The sequence below is a fragment of the Drosophila bipectinata genome, chromosome 2L (genome assembly GCF_030179905.1).
Source record: "Drosophila bipectinata strain 14024-0381.07 chromosome 2L, DbipHiC1v2, whole genome shotgun sequence".
NCBI lineage: Eukaryota > Metazoa > Arthropoda > Insecta > Diptera > Drosophilidae > Drosophila > Drosophila bipectinata.
Genome location: NC_091736.1, coordinates 10,360,116 through 10,382,820, shown reverse-complemented (window position 1 = coordinate 10,382,820; position 22,705 = coordinate 10,360,116). Strand labels below are relative to the sequence as shown.

At 37.8% G+C, this 22,705-nt stretch overlaps 2 protein-coding genes across 6 annotated transcripts; both read left to right on the top strand.

Annotated features, from left to right (window-relative positions):
- Positions 1-1,460: 1,460 nt before the first annotated feature.
- Positions 1,461-22,123, top strand: LOC108126617 (uncharacterized). 5 transcript variants are annotated; one of them, XM_070277325.1, is made up of 8 exons: positions 1,461-1,621; positions 19,192-20,319; positions 20,380-20,480; positions 20,880-20,957; positions 21,013-21,168; positions 21,230-21,397; positions 21,452-21,743; positions 22,029-22,123. In XM_070277325.1, the coding sequence occupies exons 4-7, from the start codon at positions 20,901-20,903 to the stop codon at positions 21,608-21,610; spliced, it is 540 nt and encodes a 179-aa protein (XP_070133426.1). In that variant the 5' UTR covers positions 1,461-1,621; positions 19,192-20,319; positions 20,380-20,480; positions 20,880-20,900; the 3' UTR covers positions 21,611-21,743; positions 22,029-22,123. The 5 variants fall into 5 exon arrangements, with proteins under 5 accessions (XP_070133426.1, XP_070133424.1, XP_070133427.1 ...); XM_070277323.1 differs by lacking the exon at positions 22,029-22,123 and adding an exon at positions 13,505-13,888 and having other exon boundaries at positions 21,452-21,612; XM_070277324.1 differs by lacking the exons at positions 1,461-1,621; positions 22,029-22,123 and adding exons at positions 12,587-12,636; positions 13,505-13,888 and having other exon boundaries at positions 21,452-21,612.
- Positions 21,836-22,624, top strand: LOC108126616 (uncharacterized). Its single transcript, XM_043212603.2, has 4 exons — positions 21,836-21,973; positions 22,029-22,184; positions 22,246-22,413; positions 22,466-22,624. The coding sequence occupies exons 1-4, from the start codon at positions 21,917-21,919 to the stop codon at positions 22,622-22,624; spliced, it is 540 nt and encodes a 179-aa protein (XP_043068538.1). The 5' UTR covers positions 21,836-21,916.
- The last annotated feature ends 81 nt before the right edge of the window (positions 22,625-22,705 follow it).

The window sequence follows — 22,705 nt, the reverse complement described above, 5'->3', positions numbered from 1 at the left end:
GATTCGTTTTTGTTGTTGCCGCCGGTGGCACGCTCTCTACCATGGGTCTTGGGCTTGGATTTTAGCTGAGTTTGGTTTCGGATTAGGGGATTGATATTCTGATTGAGATCGAGATTGATATATGGCCGGCAGTCGCGGCTCCCACGTTTACGGCTTTTAATGAACAGACAAGCCAGAAGGAATCGACGGGCAGTTCGGTGGTTAGACGTTCTCTGCCTGACAGCTGGAGAATGGATCGTTTAAATAGTTTTGTATAAATTGATATATTCGTTAATCGAAAATAGAATGTTATTTTGTACCCTTATACAGGGTATTACAATTTTCAACAAAGAAAAGCAATGCTGGCTAAGCCGTCCCTATAACAGAGATTCTTATAAAATCAATCATAAAACTATAATGAAAACTTTTCATGAAGCGTTTCCTTATTTTATTGTAAAATCCTAAAAAGGGTTACTTATTGTGAAACATTGTACAAAAAAATCATTACCAAAATATGGCACTTTCTATTTTTAAAATAGCTAAATTTTTTTTTATTTGCAGTATATTTTTTTCAGTGAAAATCATTCGCCTACTCGCACCCATTCTGGTTCATTATGCAGCTTGTTGAGAATTCCTTCGAGCGTGAATTGTATCTCACTTCACAATCGAGAATATGCAACCGAATTTTCGGTTTTTTCGCAATGCCAAAATTTGCAACCCCCCGCCGGGAGTTTGCTCTATATCTATGTGTCCTGTACCTATATTTTTGCAATAGAATGGCATCATCCCAGTCTCATCCAGCAGCCTAGCAACCTCATCAGCTGGGTGATCTTTAATCAGGGGACAGTTTCCAGATTGCAATCAACTTTCCCTCATTCATTATTGGGTCTTTATTATCTATGTGGTTGTTTTTATCACCGCATTGCGATCTTTTGTGCTGCAAAATTTTAATGCTTCATTAATTGAAATTTTCCCTGGCAGTACATGGAAAATGGAAATTTTTGCTCAATTATGGGCTGGTAAGCCACAAGCAAATATGCTCGGCATCATCAACTTCAAAGCACATGTTCGTCTATCTCTGAAACGTGCCACGAATTTCCATATGAATTTCAATTTCCATTCGGATAGAAAAGTCTTATGTTCTGTTTGCCTTGCAAGTTGGTTTTCCTTTTGACAAACATTTTGAAATCGAAGGAAATGAAGTTGGCAAAATGCAGGAAGTAGGTTGTTGATCCAAGTATAGGTTTGTCCAAATCTTTAATCTAAGATGTTTAACCTTGCTTGGCATTTGTTTTATTTCCTTTTATGATTGATTTTTTAATACATATAAAAACCACTTGATTTTATTATACGCCACTTAGCTCTTCATCACCGAATCAATCTGGTTTTGTTTTGGTTTTCTTCGATTTACTGTGACTGGAACTCTTTAATTCACCAAACCGAAACCTGTTCGACCAGAATGTTAAAGAATACATCAACAAACTATGCTTACTATCCAAGTGGAGCCAAGTGTTTTTCTTCCATTTCAGTCCAGAATTGGCCAAATCCAGAGTTCATTTGGGTTCAGGCAAGGCTAACCTTGGGCGCCAACGCACACAAAGTTGGTGGGGCCCGTGGGTGGAGCAGCCGTTTCCCATTACACGTGAGTCATTATTCGGGGCGCATCTTTGTCTAATTATGCAGAGAGTTTCAGGCCAGAATCTGCCAGAGGTCGGGGGACTGGCTTGGTAAACAAATGAGCAACTTTTCCTCACCCTCTGAGCCTCCGTCACCTTCTGGTAGCCGCTAATTAATTAAAAGGTGAGGCTCACCTGAGGTGGCGACAAGGCGAGTTCTTCTCGGGGCAACAAAAGGCAAGTCAAGGTCCGCAATGAGGCGGCAGAAATGCCTCTTTGATTTCCAATGCACATATAGAAATCTAGGCAATGGCTTTGTTTGATTTATGTACGAGCATGTATGGCCCCGGCCCAGGGGTGTGTTCCCCATTAAACATCAACTGTCATTAGGCGTGTAACAAGCCAAAATATTCATAAAAAATCCATTAAAAAAAGAGTGCAGATGAGAATTCTTTGTTATTTTGCATAGAAAATGCATTCGAAGGGAAAATTCCAGGGAGGGAAACCCTTCTGAGCCGCTCTAGGGCATTAAAAATAATATCGCATAAAAGTAACTGAAATTCTGTAACATTTTTATGATTTTTTTGTGACACTTGGAAAATATATATAAATTTTTTTATGCATTTTGCTGGCTAATTGAGAAAATGTTCTGCTGGCAGCTGGTCGTTTGGCTCAACTAATTGCATTTAATTAGGGCAAGTTACGAGGACATAAAATCCACTCACTACCTCTTGCATTGTGTCACAACAAAATCAGGAAAGAAGTCTCCAGGTCGATGATTTTTATGGCACGAGCCCAGGAATTTAACGACCAATTTCAACTGGCCCAGGATGAATGTCCTACAGTGGAAAAAATAATGCATTTTCTACCTTTTAACAAAAATTGTGATCTACTTTTCTTTATTAGTGTGCCCCTAAAATCAGACAATTTTGTTCTTGGTGTAAAAAGGATACTGTTCTAGTTGATTCAGCTGGTAGGCGTTCCTTTGACACGCTCCGTCAACAGAAAATGTAGCATGCCGAAACGCCATTTGATGGATTACACAACGTCCAGGAAGAGATACAGTATCTGTATCGGGAAGTGCGCATGCGCAGCCCCGGATGGATGGGTAGTCACCCCTTTTGTTCACTTCCGGGCTTTGGACTTGCTTTCGTTTTGATTTGTGACAAATTGCCTGTGACAGTCACGCCTGCGTGAAGTCCTGTCCAGGCTCCTGGTTCTTGTTCCTTTCGAAAGGATCCTTCCCTTGTACTTGAAAGTGTCGCTGCGCTGGCACAACAACACATTCGTCATTCGTAAGCGATTCACACACGACGCGTGGCATAATATGTCAAATGTCATTATCTGTGCAGTAGTTGCACGTGCGAGCATTTAAAAAAAAAATGACTGGCATAGTCATGGTAAAAATTTCACGCCCCGTCCCCATTTTCAAGTAGCCGATGCAATTTAGTTTTCAAACCGTCATTTGGAGGGAAAGTGCAAGCTGGGCGCGGCAGCTGCCACCGAAGTACAGTCAAAACACAGTGACAACGAACAAATGCCTTGGCACTCAAGCTGAGTAGCAAAATACAAAACAGGTTGTCACTAAAGTGGTCTCTCAAGTGTTAGTACTAGGAAGTCATAAAGATGAAAGGAGATAAGCCAATAAGTTTGAATGTAAAAAAATATATCAAATTCTTGCAATCATAAATATGACTCATTTTTGTTGCCAAAAATGTACCCTCATACCCGAAATAAAGCCATTTCCCTCACATCACAGAAAAAAACATTACCTCCCAAAAAAAAAGAAGGAAAAGCAAACATCATTTCGCAAAGTAAATATGAAATTATGATTGCCTCTGACCCCTCAGAGTAAAATGTGATGAAAAAAATGTTTGAAAAAATAAATTGATCCGTGGAGTTATTATTTTTTTTTCGTCGACTTCCCAGGATATCGAACTAAACCAAAAAATCAACCCTTTTCCCCCCACCTAGATATAGTAACCCGCAGAAATCTCAACCGTAAATCTGTCAAAAGTATTCAGGGTAAAAGGGGTAAAAAGATACCCAAAACGGAATCAAGTTTTTTTGGGATCGAAAATAATAAAAAATTAATTAAAAACGATCCATAAACAAAGTGAAAGTTCAAAATGAAGCAATTCCAATGAGTGCCAAATTACGGAGCGTGAACAAAAAAATATCCACAAAAATGCGTGGAGATTTTTATGGGACAGTAGCACTAGATATCTAAAGGCTTAGATCCGCTTCATTTGGCTTGAAGGGATGAGACTTTTTTCTCCAGCCAGCTGTCGATATTTTTGCGCAAAATTTTTGCGGTGGCTGGGCATTATAAAGCGATTACCACTAGTTCGATTCCCATTTCGATTTTGGTGAATGCGGTGAAAGTGACCGGTGGACGGACTGGCAAATCCTGTTTACTGTCCGAAAACTCACGCCCCGGCAACAACAAACGGACAGGAGCCGGGAGGACACGCACAAAGGAAGTGCAATTAGAGCAGGGCGGGGGAAATAGTGGAACGGAAACAGGAGCAGAATGTGGACGAGGACGAGGGAGGACCCTCGCTGATTGCCCATTGTGTGGGCAGCTTTCTATTTTAATCCCCTCCATTGTTTGGCTTAATTTTGTTATTTCGCATTTAAGATACATTTCAATCGATACGTAGATAGCTATAAGAACAAGTAGTATATTAAGTAATATTTTATAATTTAAAATGAACTACTTCAAGTAATATTTAATGGAAATATAATCCATCTAGACTTCCCGTCCAACCACACATATTTATTTCCACGCCAATAAAGTTGTCAGCAGCAAGGCATTTAAATATTTCAACGGCCACCAATCTTTCGGCCCATGGTCCATGGTCTGTGGTGCGTAATTCAAGCCCAAAATGACCCAAAAACTTGAGATTCGATTCGAATTCAGACATGAGAACCGCGACTTTAGCCAGGGCCTGTAAGTGTACGCACTTTATCTACAAAAATATTCATGGCAAGTTGCATAAATAATCCGCCTAGCACTTCAAATTGATAAAGACAATTTACAGTTTATACAATGCACAAGCACATCTATATATCTTTGAAATGTGTGTGTCGGTCGGCTTACTGACTAGACGGCTTTGAGTCCAAAAAGTGATTTTAATTCCATACATACATACAAGCATCCATGGCGCAGCCCAAAACAACAAAGTCAACAACAAACAAATCAAATTGGAGTCATTTACCCGTCGACACTTGTGGAGTCAAAAGAGGGTAGCCAGGGAGCGTGTTTTTGGGGGGCATTCAGACAGATATGCCAACGACATCTGCTCCAGCAAAGTAATGGAAAAACAAAGGCTAAACAAGAAAGAAGTTGCCAATACTCTAAAGAAATTAATGATGGGAATCTTGGCTAAGAAGGGAGTTTGGTTAAATAATTAAACTATTAAAAAAAAAGAAAACTACGGACAACTAATATTTATTTAGTTTATTACATGCCCCGCCTTTGGCCATTCCACCTAACATCTCAGTTAACAACTTTCATAGTTGAGTGACCAGTTCCCACCGCCTCGTAATCGTTTTCAAAGCCACTCAATCGATCATTTCTGACTGACAAAACCCATCCCAATGTTGGTATACCCCCCGCCTGTACGGTTGGCAGTGTAACATGCCAGACACATGCAAATATCTCTGTAAATTTGCACTGGCGTCGACGGTGGATCGACGACCCACATATGGAATGGAACAACGGGCTTAGATACAGATACTCGTACTTACGGATTGCCTAGAAGTCGACCGACTCCCGGCTTCCGTCTCCCGACGCTCGACTCCGTCATCTCTCCCGTGAGCTCAGCTCGAGTGGAAATTGCTTTCGACTGGCAGTCAGTGAGTTGGCAATCAATCAAGTCAAGTACTCGGCTTGGTACATAGAGGCGAGTTGGAGGGAAAGAGACATATTCTTGAAATTATGAAGTTCTGGAATGTTGATGTAAGTTCTGCATGTAGAAAAATATAGGACTAATTCAGATATTTGTTTTGGGTTCTTTTAATGGAGTTTTTTACTATCTAATATTGCAGAGATTATTAAAATTTTGGTCAAAAATGTGCAATGCAGCGAAGGAGACATCTCCGACCTCCGAATTAAACAAATATTATGTCTCAGGATGCAGAATGGTGGCGAATCGATCCAGAAATCGTTTAAGGTACTCCGCTTAAGAATAGGATGAGAATTGGGGAAGATATAGCCTATAGATATAGCCCTATAGAGAAAAACACCATTTTCATGGGATCCCATCACAAAAAATGGACAAAAAATCAACAAAATATTTTGTCTCAGGATTTTGATGCAGAATGGTGGCAAATCGATCCAGAAATCGTTTAAGGTACTCCGCTTTAGAATAGGATGAGAATTGGGGAAGATATAGCCTATAGATATAGCCCTATAGGGGAAAACACCATTTTCATGGGATCCCATCACAAAAAATGGACGAAAAATCAACAAAATATTTTGTCTCAGGATTTTGATGCAGAATGGTGGCAAATCGATCCAGAAATCGTTTAAGGTACTCCGCTTGAGAATCGGATGAGAATTGCGAAAGATATACCAATCCCTGTGGGCCCTATACGGGAAAACACCATTTTCATGGGAACCCATCACAAAAAATGGACAAAAAATCAAAAAAATATTTTGTCTCAGGATTTTGATGCAGAATGGTGGTGAATAAATCCAGAAATCGTTTAAGGTACTCCGCTTGAGAATCGGATGAAAATTGTAACAGATATGGTCATCACTGAGGGCCATATAGGGGACACATCCTATCGGTGCTATTGCTTAGCTACACTTTTATCAAACGATTAAGCATTGGATAGAATAAAATTATAACCTCTTAAGATGTGTATCCTCTTCTCTTTTGATTTTTGTATAAACTGAAGTCTAAATAACTAAAATCCATCATAGGCCATCTAATTGCGATCTTCTCCAATGACAATGCACTCGAATCGGCCATAAAGTCGTTGCCAATTATGTCAGAGAGATATTGGAGGCGAAGACGTGTTCCAGGCTGTAATCGAAACTGGTTGCCTTGACATTGTCAATGGCTTGTGGTCGGTGCTCCAGTACACGGATGGAGATCCGTCCAGTGCAATTACCTTGGCCATCCATCCATTCCATTCCGTCCAACCAACCATCCATCTGGGCATCTCCGCTTCCCATTTGCCCGATTGACCACCTCGAATGTGGGTCATCTAATGGCACACAAATTGGATTAACACATTGCTGACGACTCCCCTTAACATCGGTCCATGTCGAAACATCTTTGCAATTTGCTGTAATTAAATCTTGGCGTTGTCGTCTTGCACTTAAATGGCGCATTTAATGGTGTAATATCATTGGCGTTGCGCTTTTAATTTCTATTTATGTCTCTTGGCCAGCAATTTCTCTTAATTGCAACACACATTTAGACACGCACTTCTCTAGATAGGCAACTAAGTAACTGACAAGTATTTTGATAAACTACCTTCAAGCCGCCCCCAGATCAAGCTTTATCACAAAAAAAAAAAAAAATAATAAACACCAAGTCATAGAGGATAAAATATAAAAATAAAATGCTGTCAATGCAGTTTTGATTTATGCGTTTGCGTTCCGAATTCTGTTTGAAAAGTAAATGGGAGTAGCTCCGCGCCGGTTCAAATGTTAACAAATTAAATTTTCTACTTAATCAAAATGCAGTCGAAAAACATTCAAAATATGAAAGGGAGCAGACCAAACATGTGTGGCTATGTCTGTGTCTCTGGTTTATTTTTGGGCGCAAATAAACAAATTTATCAAGCCATTAGATAGAACACACACAGACGGAGTCAGCCTTGAGGCTTGTTGTCTGCAAATATAAATAAATAATTGCCTAGCACCTTGGTAACCCATAAAGAACTGGGGGAAACTGGATGGAGTTGGATCTGGTAAGGGTTTCCCCATCAGGTTGGCAGAACTTAAGGAAATTTAAATTGGCTTCAACATATTTCAAGTAATTACTTCCATTCAAATCCGTCAACCAATTTGGTTGTCAAAACTGTAGTATTCATTTATTTTAAATGGTTTTTTTTTTTGTTTCCCTAATGAGCATTTCCTTAGTTGGTTTATTTAAACAATTTCCTTGGCTTGCTTTTATTCAGCAACAAGCCAAAAATATGTTCAAACCCGTGTTTCAACTCCAATAACATTAAAACCCAATTAAAAAGTTGCTATTTGGAAAGTACGAAACACCAGAGAAGCCAATGATGAAGAAGTTCCGTGGGCAACACTTGACATTTTGCCATTAGCATTAACATAAATCATATTGGCTTTAACAATTTAAAAAGTCAAATAATACAAAAAGCAATAGCCAAATGACGACGATGATGATGATGATGAAGGCATTTTCAGCAGAGATTTTCCCTCGACTTTTCGCATTTTCCATGCAATTTTCGCAAAAGCCAAAAGGTCAGTTCAAAAGTATATGGCCGATGCCAGCTGAGATGTGCGATGACGATGGAGGTGGAGATAGAGATGGAGTTTGAGATGAAGAGATGCCGTCTGACATCGAGTACATGCCAAGATGTTTCGACATCAAATGAATGGCAGCAGCCTTTGGAGCATAAACAACAAAAGAAGCGAAACCAGTTGCTCCTGCTGACTTCCTCCCGAGAAAAGGAGATTTCTTATTGACTTTTGAGTGGCCCCCGAGCATCGTAAGATCTCGCATCGCATTTCCCAATGCATGACATTTGAAAGGAAGAAAAAAAAGCAGAAAAATACTACTGCCCAAGAGATATTTATCTAAGCCTATAAACGGGTATAAACGAATCAAGATAAGTTTAATAAAAATGTACAAAAAGGCTTTAGAAGTAATCAAACAAAAAAAAAGACTATTTTATATCAACATAAACTATTACTTATTATTTTAGTTATTTAGGGTATCTCAAAGTCTATCATAAAAAAACTTAAACCACTTTCCTGTTGGCCTTTTCCTTGACCATCTCAAATCAACAACAATATGGCAAATTATGGCACTTCCTGTTAACCTTTTGCCCAAACCAGACTCCAAGGACCTAAATCGGGATTGTGTGTCTTGGGGTTAGAGGGTCGCCCAAGTTATACAATTACACCGCCAATCAAGACAAATTTCACTGGCCATTAGTATACAAAATATTTTGAAGGCGGACAAGTTTCTTTTCGGGAATCGGGAGTGCGTGATAAGCATTTTGATTTATGCCATCGGGGAAGCGATGTTCGAGTACACAAGCAAATCCTTAATTGAACACGCTGCTTGGCGGCTAAGTAACTAATTTTATGGCATATTAGCAGACCATTAATTATGTCGGTGTTATAAATTTTAATGCCGATTAATTGCTGCCAAAACACGGCAAAGCAAACGGCAACTACGAGAGCACCAATCTGTGTGTCTGTTGACCCAACAACAAACATTGAACACAACAAGAGCTTGTAGTTAAAAAAAAAATTGAAAATAAAATTAGCAAAAAGTAAAAATAAAAAACATTTTAAACAACAAACAAACACCGAAAGTTGTCACAGTTGTTGGTGTCTTGACTCTTTTTGTGAATTTGTGAAAAGACCAACTTTATTTTCTACTCCACCTGAAGAAAAGTAAAGTTAGTTATTTATTTCAAAAGTTAAATGAAATAAAGCTAAAAACGCAAGCTTAAAATAACAATCATTCCTTTAATTTCCCTCTTAAAAATATAAATTTTAATATAACTTTGGCCAAAAAAAAAAGCAAACTTTGCCAACTCTAACTTGTAGATCTGATCAAAGGAAAGCGTCTTGTGGATATATGCGTGTCCATTTGAATGGCCAAAAGGCTTCCTGTTGTGCGTGGGACGTTGATATTTTTGCTGTCCAGCTCGACGGCAATGTTGCCAAGTTGCAATGTTGCATATTCGCCGAATTCACGTCATGCGGTGCACCGCCAGCATCGTCATCAAATTGGCCGCACGCGTCTTAAAAAATGAGAGGAAATTTTAAGACACAAAGACGAATTCAAGATGTACTTTATCCGAACAATTTTTAAAATTTTAATCAAGTCTTGTAATCAAAGCTTTCTCTTTAAAACTTATTTATTTATTACAAAATTAATTACTGTTTGTTTTTTATTAATTAATGAGCTGTTTATTTAAATGATGAACCCACTCTTCCTCTGCATAGAGTACACACTGTTTATAATCCAAAATTATAACCGCATAACTCTTATTTTGGGCTATTTTGATAGTGAGCGAGGCAAATGTAATTTATGCAACTTTGATTGCATTCGGTGAGTGTTTTTAATTTGATTATAATGGTAAAATGGTTATATATGGGCACTTCAAACCGATGCATAATCAGCGATTTTTCGGTTTGGGGAATATTTATGAGCAGCTAAATCAAAACCGGAGCTACCTCAACCTGCCAACTCCAAAATCGGACCCCCAGATGTCACATAAAAGTGTCAACAAAGTTTTGAGTTAAATTGAAAATTTATTGGCTGCTCTTCGTAGTCCGTTTTTCTCTTCTTCCTGAATTTATATAGTATTATTTTGAAGCACCCACGCGAACTCATGATCCCATTTTTTTTTTCAAGTTTGTCCAACAAATTTGTGCGGGGTTTCTCCTACTTTATGTAATAAACCAAAAAAGAGTTAGCGGTGTTTCGGTTTTGTAGTTTTTAGTGGTCAACTAATGAAGTGTTTTTATTTTTATTGGTTTACCTTTTCCGATTATTTATCCAAGTAAAGTGATGTGACCGCATTTGAATATGGTTATTGGGTTACAAATTAGCATAAGGTAAGTGGGGATGAGTTCAAAGTGCTTCGTGCAAGATGAAAGATAAATTGAAATGTGTAGAAAGATTGAAGTTAATGAAGCTATAACATGAATATCTCGAACTAGAGTTTTTTGATAAATTTATTAAATAAAAACTAAGTATGATGATTGACAAATATTTCCCCAATCCCACAGAACCCTTTTAATTAGGCATATCCTTGCAATTTTTAGCAAGGTCAGCAGCTGTTCATTTAACCCCTACTGGTAAAAAATAAAAGGTAACGAACACGCCCCGCACTAAAATACCAAAAATTATGATTATGACAGCTCTACTCCTTCCCTTTTTTAAACGTCAAGGAATCAAATCTATAATTTTCCACTCCCGAAGAAAGAAAATTCGCAATTCTTTGTGCCCGTGACAAATTTATAGACTCCGATTTCAGGGCCAGCCCCGCATTGTGCAATGCAAATTTATGACAAAACATTTCCACACCAAGAGTGTGGAGAAAGGTAAACAATGGGCCAATATGCGAAAAAATAGAAAATCTAAAATCAGAGCGGGTTGGAACGTGGCCCTAATAATTTAATTATGACTTTTTTTTTGCCTGGGGCATGCAAAATTTTTCAAATTGCATGCATATTGAAAAATTTTCGAACAAGACAAAGGACGGAAGAAGGGGTTTTGCAGGCAAATTTTCCAAACAACAGAAGTTCAGTTTTGGTTTAGGGTTTTGGGGTAGGTTAGGGGTGTGTAGGGTCGTCATGTGTGTTTATTCCAGGAAATGCCTAAAACCCAACAACTGTCTGTGATCTATCCATCATATCGTTTTTAACATCTAGAGCTAGGAATTAAGTATCGCACCCACGCGATAATGTCAATCAAAAAACTGTTCAATATTGCACGCCGGACACACTCCCATTTATTCCGCATTCCTTGGTTTTGATGCCCATTGGTTGGGTTTGTTTGGGGGATACACAAGGTTAATAGTTTCTCCTATTAATGTATATACAGTAATACTTATTTAAACGTTTGAGTAGCGTTAGGTTTATTGCGATAGTCCTGTCCAATAAAGTTTTAAATCTTCGATACTTTATTTTCGACATAACGTTTTAAGGGAAAAGAAATCTATAGCCAGTTTTAGAATAACATTAATGAATATACTAAAAAATTATAGTACTAAGTATCATCTAGTCTATATATTATCCTTTACACTTTCCACAGTTTCAATTAACATTTGTCTCAATTACACGATAGAGACACGCAGTCGATGTCCCGCTGGCGATAAGAGGAGCGGAATAGGGAATGTGGGGAAGTTGAGAATTCCGACGTTCTACCTGGAAAGGTTAACTGGTTTTCTCCTCAACAACTGGCCAACTGGAACTGAGTGACGTGTGACCAGCGGTCAGCCGGTATAAAGTGACCAGAAGGAAATTGAATTAGAACAAAAGTCCGTCGAGGGTTTTATTCCCCATGACTGCTTGATGATGACGATGATGGCTCTGGTCAAGTTGCGTGTCCGCCTTTAATGGGATTTACGTGCCAGCCGTAATTAGAGAGGGAGGAAAAAGGGGGAGGTCCACAGAGATGCACAGAACACAATATTGGATTTATTTTGAAAAAATTACAGGAGTTAGGATACAGATTTTAACTCTTATTCAAAGAATATAGAAAGAGAATGGTATGTAACTTTTTCCTAACAGTTTCCCAAAATTTATAAAAGGCTAAGACCTTTTTCTACAGTGTACCCCTATCAAACTTGAGTACAGTTACCATTTGTTATCGTTACCAATGCCGGCAATGGCAATAGGATTGTCAATGTTTACACATTCAAGTGGTTTTTGCATAATTTGCATATTTAATGAGCCGCAACGTTTACGATTGCATTTGGGTGTTATTCTGTACTCCGTTCGTTATCGGCTAGAAAAACAAATAAAAATTAAGTGAACAAATCTGGGTGAATTTCTAGCATTGATTAGCGACGGAAAAGTGTCGCAAACCAAAAAAGGGTTGCATCTAGACCACCAAAAAAAATTCGGATGATATGAAAGGGTTTAGGGGATTTACTTGACCGAGGGAGGGAGGGAGGAATAAAATAATTTGTCATTTGCATACGGGTCGGAGGAGAAGAGGCTGCAAACAGGATACCATCCTGTCCGGATTTGTACACATAAATCACTGGGTGTGTCCTCGCAGAGAACTGCATTTGCATTCGTCTCCTGACAGATGTCGCCGGAATAAATTAACAATTGGTCAAGCCATAAAGACCAACTAATGTGAGTCCTAATCGAAAACCAAATATCAAAGTGGGAAAATACGAATGCACTTAGAGACAAATTTTCTTTTGAAAACTAAAATATACAAATGGTAGAAACAGACTTGTAAGTATTTCTTTCAATGCATCTGTGTCTGTGGAAAATTGAAATTATTTCTCTTCTGTGAAGCAATTTGTTGAGCAATCTCTGTGGCAATATGCTAAACATGGCACTCAGTTAGGCAAACAAGGACCTCTCACCCACACACATACATGTATACACATATACACATGGATCCTTTTCCCTTTCCATTCTCACTTAACTGTCGATTAAGCCCAGACAAAAGCTTCCAGCTGCATTGAATGCAATCGATATGTGGCAGGATAAAGGATATGGGGCCGAACAAATGCCAAGGTGTTGAAATGCGGCCAATCAGCCGCAGGCAAAAGCCATAAACAAACTGGCCATGGCTCCGAAATCACACTGAATGGCTGGAGAAATGAAAGGAGGGATTACTTTATGGCATTATACGTAGCATATTTGCATGAGTTGAGATAAGCTGGACACAATTTCGAAGGCAAAAGGAAAATGCTTTTATAGATATAAGCCAAATATTGCAGGAGGAATTTATTTGACCAGAAGACTGAGCATTTCACAGAATATATAATTCTGAACAAAGATTTCAGTTAGGCCTAATTGAATAAAGTAACACAAGTCAGTAATTGAACACAAAACCAACTATTTCTATAGAAATATTCATTCTTGTCCTCTTCATTGAAACTAAACAGAAACTAGATACTTCAAGATATTTTCTTACATTTATTACGCCTCTAAATCGAAGGTCAAGTTCTAGATAAATAACAAGTAATAACATGGATTCAATTTCCAGGAATTGCAATTTTTCAATCAGCTCAGATAGGGATTATGCGGACAGCTTCCGTCTACGATGCAGTCACGGAAACTAGAAACTTTAATTGAACGCACAGCCCCGCAAAGTATTCAGCTACCGTGGCCCACTTGAAAAAGTTCTCCTCCTAGCTAAAAAAAAATAAAATCCCCACGCCTCTGACAACACAAAGCGAAAACAGTTCACTTAACCAGAAAGCAACACGCAAGAGCAACTCAAGGCAGCCGGAGGCGGGTAAACAGAAACTCAGAGCCAGAACCAGAATCAGGACGAGTCCTCGCCCCTAGAACTCACCTTCTGCAGGCTCTCCTTGTATCCTAAAACCCCTAGGAAAATTCCCAGCCAGGACATGGCAAACAGTGAAAGGTAGGTAAATATAAATGCACTGAAACAAAACCCAAATCTTGTTTTTATAACTAACAAACTTATCCAACAACTTAATCTAACAAATGTCCTACATGACATACAAATCAGACAATATTTTTCTCTGTGCATTTATAACCTGAAGTAAAAGATCGAAGGTTTTTCGCCAGCTCGTGGCTCGTGGCATTTGAATTTCTGATGCATTTTCGATTTTTCCGACAAGTCCCCCTACTCCCAACTACTAATACGCATTTCCCATTTGCGCTCTATTTTCTTTTGTTGCACAGAAATTGCAACTTTGTTTATTTAAGAGTTGTTCTGAATGTTGTTTTTTTGGGCGAGTGTGTTCATTTTGTACTTGGCTGAGTATTTATTTTTGATTATGTGCTGCGACGACTGTTTTCAGTTTGTATGTTTTCGTTGCGCTGCAAGGAATTAGCCTAGAAACAAAATAACAACAAAATTTCCATTGGAGTGCTTAACCCTCAGAGCAGGGGCAGCAAGGACATGCAATAATAATTATCATTTTGTTTGCTGTTTAGTGTAATTACACTTGGCAGCTGGCGGAGCAGAGACAACTGAAGCCAAAAGCCCAGCCATGAACTCGCCCCAGAAATGTGTATTAAAATTTTAAAAGGAATGCTCAACTTTGTTAAGGAGCACAATGGGATGTGAATCAGAGATTGTACAAAAAAAATGCATAAAAATGTATAAAAGGCTTATTCGTCTTAGTACGATACTCGGCTCTCCAGACAAATTGTAAAATCCTGTAAATATTCTCTGTGATTTGTTATTTTTGGGATTAGGAATGTCCGACAGCAATTTCCTTTCCACTGTCGCCACACCGGATTTCAGTAGTTAACAGCGAGCATGAGTGGAAGCCCCATCATAAAATAGTCAAGTGACAGGACAGCATAGCCAAAGGGATACAAAAAGGACACTATCCTTTGCGCACCTCTACGACACTTCACCTGAAACCGTCAACATAGCCGCTGCAATTGCATTTAACGATTAAAAATGCCTGGCAGGGAATGCATGGAGCTGAGAACGATTGTAGACAAAATAATAGGAATCAAGCATTAAGAAAAATTTCACAGAAAACTAAAGTTACTATTAAGTTCTGAAATATTTGAAGTAAATCCTTAAATACATATTAATACAGAATTATTTTAATATCATTTATTATATTCTTTAAGATATGTGTTGCTTGGAGGAAGGAAGCGCAGTAACAGGGTGAACTTCATAGGCGGCGCAACTGTCGCATTTCCGCATTGCAAATTACTCCTTTTATTCCTGGCATTTTTTGTAATTAAGATAAAAGCAAATGTGAGTGAGTGGAGGGGAGTGTGAGGTGTGCGAAAGGACACAAAGCAGTCAAGTACTTGACAACAAAGCGTTTAAGGCGGCTCTTGAGCGGGGACAAAGGCCAGTAGAAAGAGCACAGATTCTCAAACCGAAATAGGAGTTGTCTCTAATTGATTTTACCTCACCACAAATGTTTTAAAGCCTCAAGGCTACAAACCAAGAAAATAAATAATTAAAATGAGAGACAATATTCCTCCACAAATGACAACTTAATCTTCAGCCTTGCCGACCTGCCGGGCCACACAACAAAAAATTAAGGCTTTTGGAAAATTGTTTAATGTTGCATGCATAATTGCGACTAGAAAACGTCAGCTTATCATAAAAAACATTAAAAAAAAGAGCAACGGACACGCCCCATGGAGTTGGCAGATCGGTGATCTACAAACCTCAGCCAGACAAAACATTTTCAATCCTCGGACAGCTGCTTCACCCAAATATAGAATACAAAAAGAATCCCTCGCCCAGGCCAAGCTCATCGAGAGCATTACAAGCTCATCAAAAACTCGGGCACAGCCTCATCATCATCAGATCCTTTTTCGATCCCCGTACCATCCCTCCCTCGATTGTCATTCAAATGAACCCGTTTCTCGTCAACCGACTACTTCTGATATTTTTTGTGACATTTTTCGTATTAAAAACGTTTTAAAAAACAACAAACATGCAGATTTAGATGCCAGGGGATGATTTCCGGGCAACAGCATCCGCGTTAAAATCTCCGCTCAGAATTGAAACATTTTGACCCTGGATACAGAGGTCCTGCAAGGGATATACGATTTTGAAGTGGTCACTGGCCTATCGAAGATGAAAAATCAACAGGGAATTGGTCCGGATTTGGCACGATCTTGATATAAAAATATTTCATTTATTTTGACACGTTTGAAACAATATTTTGAGGTAGAAAGAGATTTTAAGTAAGATGTGGGTTTGATAAGAAAACATATTTTAGGGTTTTGTTTTCCTATTTTGACACTAGGTATGGTATCGAAATTTAGAAAATATTTGAGCATTCTATGCTCCCAACCACACTAAAAACATGCAGTTCAAAACCAGCCGGCCACTCCTCCAAACTTTTAACCCTTTTTTATATCCTGTCTCGAGTTTGGTGTGCAAATCCCGACAATTATGCGGGTTTTAAAATGATTGCTAACCCAAAGCACCTCCTCCCGCTTTTTAAGAGTGTGCCCCTTGGCTATTTGCGTAACTCTCTGGCATCTGGATGCTGTCTATATTAAATGGAATTGCCATGTACATTACAATTTTCACGGCTGAGCTGAGCGGACACACCTCGCGTCCATGGATATTGTACCATACCATACATCGTATAAAAATCGCTGCAGGGCAACTGTAGCAGAGGTCCATAAATGCAATCAACCACTTCAGCATCCAAGAACAAAAAACCAAAAAAAATAAACGGATGGAGCTGGTCTATAGGTCTAAAGGAGGAGTTGCTCATGTGGTGTCTGTACATTTGCAACAGATTTTTTCAAGTGCAGGCGACCACTTCAACCCAGGGTAATCCTCCCCTTACGCCCTCCCATTTTTAACCCTTTACTGGTAATTTATGCAAATTAAAGCGCACTCCATTTCGCGCCATCACATTCAAGAAAAAAAAATACAAAATCAGGGAAAACAAAAAATACAACGGACAAAAATATATATATGCATGTTCTATACTTTGATTTGTTGTTTGTTTTGCTGTTGTCCAGGGCGCAGGCGCAGCTACAACAATTGTTAATTGTTTCGTTTTACTCGTTATTTTCGAAAGGAAACGGAAGTATCATAAATTGTAGACTGGTGGGATGGGCAAGGACTACTGATGAGGGAACGTGCCAGGAACTCGTGGCCATATAAATTGTCGTTAATTGACGGGTCCTTTTACAAAAAAGGCATAAACTGTACCCAGAACAGAGCTTTTTGTTTTGAAATATTATCATTATACATGTAATTCATTTTTGTATCTAACTGGGATTTTATTCAAAAAAATAATGTTTAAATGTATTTCTGACATTTTCTTGACTTAAGAAATTTTTTTGCCAGTCAACCGAGTTGTTAATATGGTAGCTTCGCTTCTTTGTTTCTATATCTTAAATTTCAATTAAAATATGTATATTTTTTCTTATTTTTTCCCCCAAAATAAATTACCACAAGAAATCGAAAACCTCACAGCTGCACGCCCATTATGATCGACCATTATGACATAATTACATATATATGCTTCCATTACCAAGTTGTTTGTTTAGCTCATTTCATGTTTATTTAATGGCTCATTGCCAAAGGTATATGTATATAAAAAAAACTTTCTTTTATTTTCGTCGCCACATGAGACGCAATTATTGTACAATATTTTATTGATAGACATGTCAAGTATTCCCATCACCGAGCTCATCATGAACGCCATAATCATCTTCGTTGATGAATTGGAATCTTCGATTTAATTTTCAAGTATACAGCGATTGATTTGGATTTGAATCTTTGAATTTCGTTTTCATCGCACGTGCGAACGATTAATTTTATTTATTTTTTATAGGCCTCCTCTGGTTTCTATCTTTTTTTTTTGGGGTGGTGTAATCCTCCTTTTTTTTGGAGTATCCTGCGGTGTCGGCTGATTTTATCTGTTTCCCTCTTTGCCAGTTTCCTTTATTTTCACCTTTTTTTATTCGCAGTTGCGGTTTTTGACATTAAATATACTTTATATGCCGCGTCTGCAATTGTCACCCGTGGAGAATGCGAAAAGCGAAGGATAATTTCAAAGGACAGGCAGCCCGGAGGAAATCCTTGGCTGTCTGTTGTACGAAATTAAATACCCGATAATTGTCAGTCGATTGCGGTCGGAAGTGGTGGGCAGAAAATCGCAATTCATAAAAAACGGAGAAGGCCAAAAGACTTGGGAGTGTCCCAACCGCTTAAAGGCTTGGATTTTTATGAGTCAGAAATGAAATTCAAGTCAAAAATCTAGTTTTCAATCAAAATTATTAAAATCCATACAGATCCAACCATATTTTTAAACACACCCTTAAAAAACATGTAAATACAGTTTAACATCTCCTATAATAGCAAAAAATGACTGCCACTTCACTCTGTCCAGTTGGCATGCATAAGTACCAGAAAAAATCAGGAATCATCCACCGAAAAAAACAGCGAAAAATCATAAATAAACTTTGACAAAATTTTGACTAAGGACGATTACCCACCCGGATAACAAAAAACTCAGCCCATCCCTCGTGTGTATGTAGGAGGTCAACGCGAAGAGGTCACTTGTAAAAAGGCCGTAAAAAATAGTAAAATCAGCATTACACAAATCCCGAATAGATGGATGATTTATGGACAGCTGGACAAAGTCCCAGGAAGCCGAAGGACTTAGGATTTTCAATTGCGCAGGCGCACAGCTTGACAATCCGAAACACTTGAGGCTAATTTCCCAGCAGTTGTCGCTGCGACTGAAAATATTTTTTAATTAAAAAATCGACGTGCACTTTAATAGCCACCAGGCGATGGCAATTTGTTTGGAATATATTGAATGAATAAGTAAGTGGATGAATGAGTGCGTGCTGGACCGAGTGAATAAATGAATGAATGACAATGTTGGTGCACACGCTTATTGAGTTTCCCGGCAAGACAAGAACATGTTTTCCATTTTTTGTTGTTTAATTTTCATGCGAGAATGACTCGGCTTGGTGGAAAACATGAGTGTCGCAAAAAATGACACAAAACACTTGCCCACCAAGCTGTGAAAATGGCCAATGGCCAGTGGAAACTGGACACTGAACATGAGCATATGTCCGTACATACTGACATTGACCAGGTTCAAGATCAGGGCTTATTTATTAACCTTTAAGACTATTTTTTTACCGAAAATATTTTATAGTAAATAAGTGAAATAGGTTATATAAATTTCTTGGAAAAGCTGCAATTTATTAACCCTACACTTTTTTTCCAAACAGTGTGCAATTATTCTCCATCATGTTGAACTCCCCTGAGGATCATCTGCCTGAACTATTGGGACATAGTGAATAAATCTTCGCTCCTGACTTTCGATCGCTAACGGCCACGCCTCTCAACCCTTGAGAGGTGGAAACAATTGGCTAGGTACCACTGAACCACTCAACCACTGAACCACTTCAAAAGCAGAATCGACACATAAATCTTCAGATGGGACAACGAAAATTTGTCACTTTCACCGCGACAAAAAAAAAAAACAATTGATAAATGTGCGCAAAAAAAGCGGGGAAAACTCCGGAAAAAGGTAAAAAAAAAATATATATGTATGAGTTTTAGGAAAAATACAGAAACCAAATATCGCCACAATAAAGGATCCAAAAATAAAAGTGACAGAGGAAAGCGCATTGAATTTTACGGTAAATTGGCTGAGCACAAAGGCGACCGCGAGAAGTCCTTTAATCCTTTTTGCTGCACCAACTAGCGACGGCGAAATTGCCACTCAAAAGGTGAAAAACTGAGGGAAAACATTGGCAGGATTTCAATGGACACAATGTCCTGCTGCGAACTGCACGCGCCGAACAGGACGAACCAAAAATCGAGGGAGGGAGTGTAAAACAGCAGCTGCGCCTGCGCCTCGGCCAAGGATTCGTAGTTTTGTAAAATCGAAAGTGACCAAGTGACGGGGAAAAGGGGTCGAAAACTGCGGTCGCCAGTACAAATTGAAATGCCAAAATCATTTCCATAGCCTGAGAATTATAATAATTACAAAACCAACAAATGCGATTAACTGGACCAGGCGCCGCAGGACTTTGTTCGGTATTGGAACTAGGTCCGGGACTTTAAAAATTTATTACTTCATTCAGGGGTTCAGTTTTGAGTACTAAATTCACGCCTCGCTACACAAAAGCGCTGTAAATTATATTGTTAGACCGACTGGCCATTGGTCATTGGCCACTGGTCAGGTTCGTTCCGGGATCCGTAAAATTGCCGAAATTCCCATAATTGCAGCTCCTGAAACAAAGGCCGGGCAATCAGGAAATGGTCATAGGATGGGAGGGGGGTTAAAACAAAACAGATAGTCAGTACATTCAGGACAACAAGGACACGGCGTTTGACGAAACCCTTGTCAGGTAGGAGGGATGGCAAATTTTATTAGTTTGCTGTCATATGCTCATCGATTGTTTATTTAGGATGCTGGATGGCCATGCAATAACTACACAGGACATGACAGGACATAATCATAAATATGGCAACTAAACTATGAGATGGGAGTGCTAGTTTTCTCTCACCAGTGAGTTTACTTCTTTATCGGGGCTTATTCGTCACGCTTGCGCTTTTATGATTGTATCATTATTTTAGAAATGTTTGAAAAATATGAAAATGGTTTTAATTAATAGTATATTTTATTGAAAATAAAAGAAAAAAACAATTATAAAAGCAAATTAAACCATTCATTGAATTTTAAATTTTGTTTTTATATTTTCAAACACTGGTATGGTAAAAACAAGTCGAATATTTAAAAACTTAATAAAAAGATTATATTTCTTATCATTTTAATGGAGTCATTTATCGAAAGACCGATATTTAGCGTTTTTAGCTGCGTTTTAGCGAATTAAAATATAATTTTCAGTAATTACATTCTTCTCTAAAATTCGTGATCAACCATTTTTTGGAAATATTAAATGAACAGTTTGTTCCTGAATGCCTAACGATGAAAGCTTCGTTCTTAATTTTAAATTTGTTAGTGGCATTATTTTTGGTAAAAATGGTAGGTATTCAAAACCTATAATACATCAAAAACTTTCCATAATAATATATTACAGGTAATGCCTGAGGTGGAGTTTAAGAACATAATCTGCACTTCCCTGGATAAGACATTTTCTGATTTTGAATATTGTTTTCTGAAATCGATAAACAGAACTTACAAATACTTTTCCCTAAAAGTCAATCTCTTCAAAGTTCCAATCACCAAAGTTAAGGTAACAAAAACCCATTTTATTCTAAGGACTTAGAATTAAAAAATTATTCTTCTTTAATTAGATCAACTTGGGACTGTACAAGCGATTAAATGGGTATAAGCCCTTCCTCTACAATGTGACATTGGACGCCTGTAAATTTCTCAAAAATAAAAAATCCCAACCTGTGGCTCTATATTTTTATGAGTTCTTCAGGAGTTTCTCCAACATGAATCATTCGTGTCCTTACGACGTATGTTGCTACTTTTAAGAAAAGACAAAGTTTTATTAATATGTTCTTTTTCAGCACGATCTGGTTTTGGAAAAATTATCAACAGAAATATTTTATCATCGATTCACAAAAATTCTTCCTTTTCCGGATGGAGACTACATGTTTCAAATGTACTGGTTCGCCTACGATATAAATAGGGCAGTGTTTCAGATATATTTTACAAAGGAAGGATAAACAGATTTTTTGAAAAAATTATAAAATTATTAAGTTCTATCAAAAGCAATTCAGTTCTCTGTAAAAAGCTACGTAAATATTAGAATAATGAGAACTCCAAATACCAGTCGCACTCTTATAATTTTAAACAAAAGTAATTAAAAACCAATCGATTGAGTTTAAAGTTATTATCAAACAATCACTAAATAATTTGCCAATTTTACTTGGCAAATGGGAATATAATTTTTTGAAATGACAATATAAAAAGCGAGTATACAAAATTATTATAAAGTATTACATGGTCAGTTTATTCATGGACGCTTCGCGATGAAAACTTCGTTACTTTTCATAAATATTTTGTTGGCCTTTCATTTGGCCAAAGTGGTATATAGGCCAAAGTATTACAATTCTCAAAAGTTACTAGCCCTCTGAATTTCAGGTTAAGCCCGCGGTTGAATTCAGAAATATTATCTGCACATCACTGGATAAGACATTCTCAGACTTTGAATATTGTTTTTTGAAATCGATAAACAGGACATACAAATACTTTTCCTTAAAGGTTAATCTGTTCAAAGTTCCAGTCACAAAGGTCAAGGTAAAACAAAAATATTTTATTATAAAAAATTAAAAGTAAATAATTTTATACAAATTACTAGGTTAATTTCGCACTCTACAAACGATTTAATGGCTACAAGCCCTTCCTCTACAATATGACCCTAGACGCTTGTAAGTTTCAACAAAATCCAAAGGGTAATCCTGTGGCACTTTATTTTTACGAGTTTATAATTGAGGTATCCAACATGAATCACTCGTGTCCCTACGATGTATGTAATCGCTTTTAAAAACTTCAAATTTGAAGTATATTGTTTTTTTCAGCACGATTTGGTTTTGGAAAAGTTAACAACAGAACAGATTAGTCATCGTCTCACAACAATACTTCCGTTTCCGGAGGGAGACTACATGTTTCAAATGTACTGGTTTGCTTACGGAATAAATCGTGCAAGGTTTCAGATATTTTTATCAAAAGACAAATGATTTTATTGAAATGGAATTTGTTGAATGAAATAAATAAGTTAAATAAACTTCAAAGAAACATTATACATATTTGAACAAAAT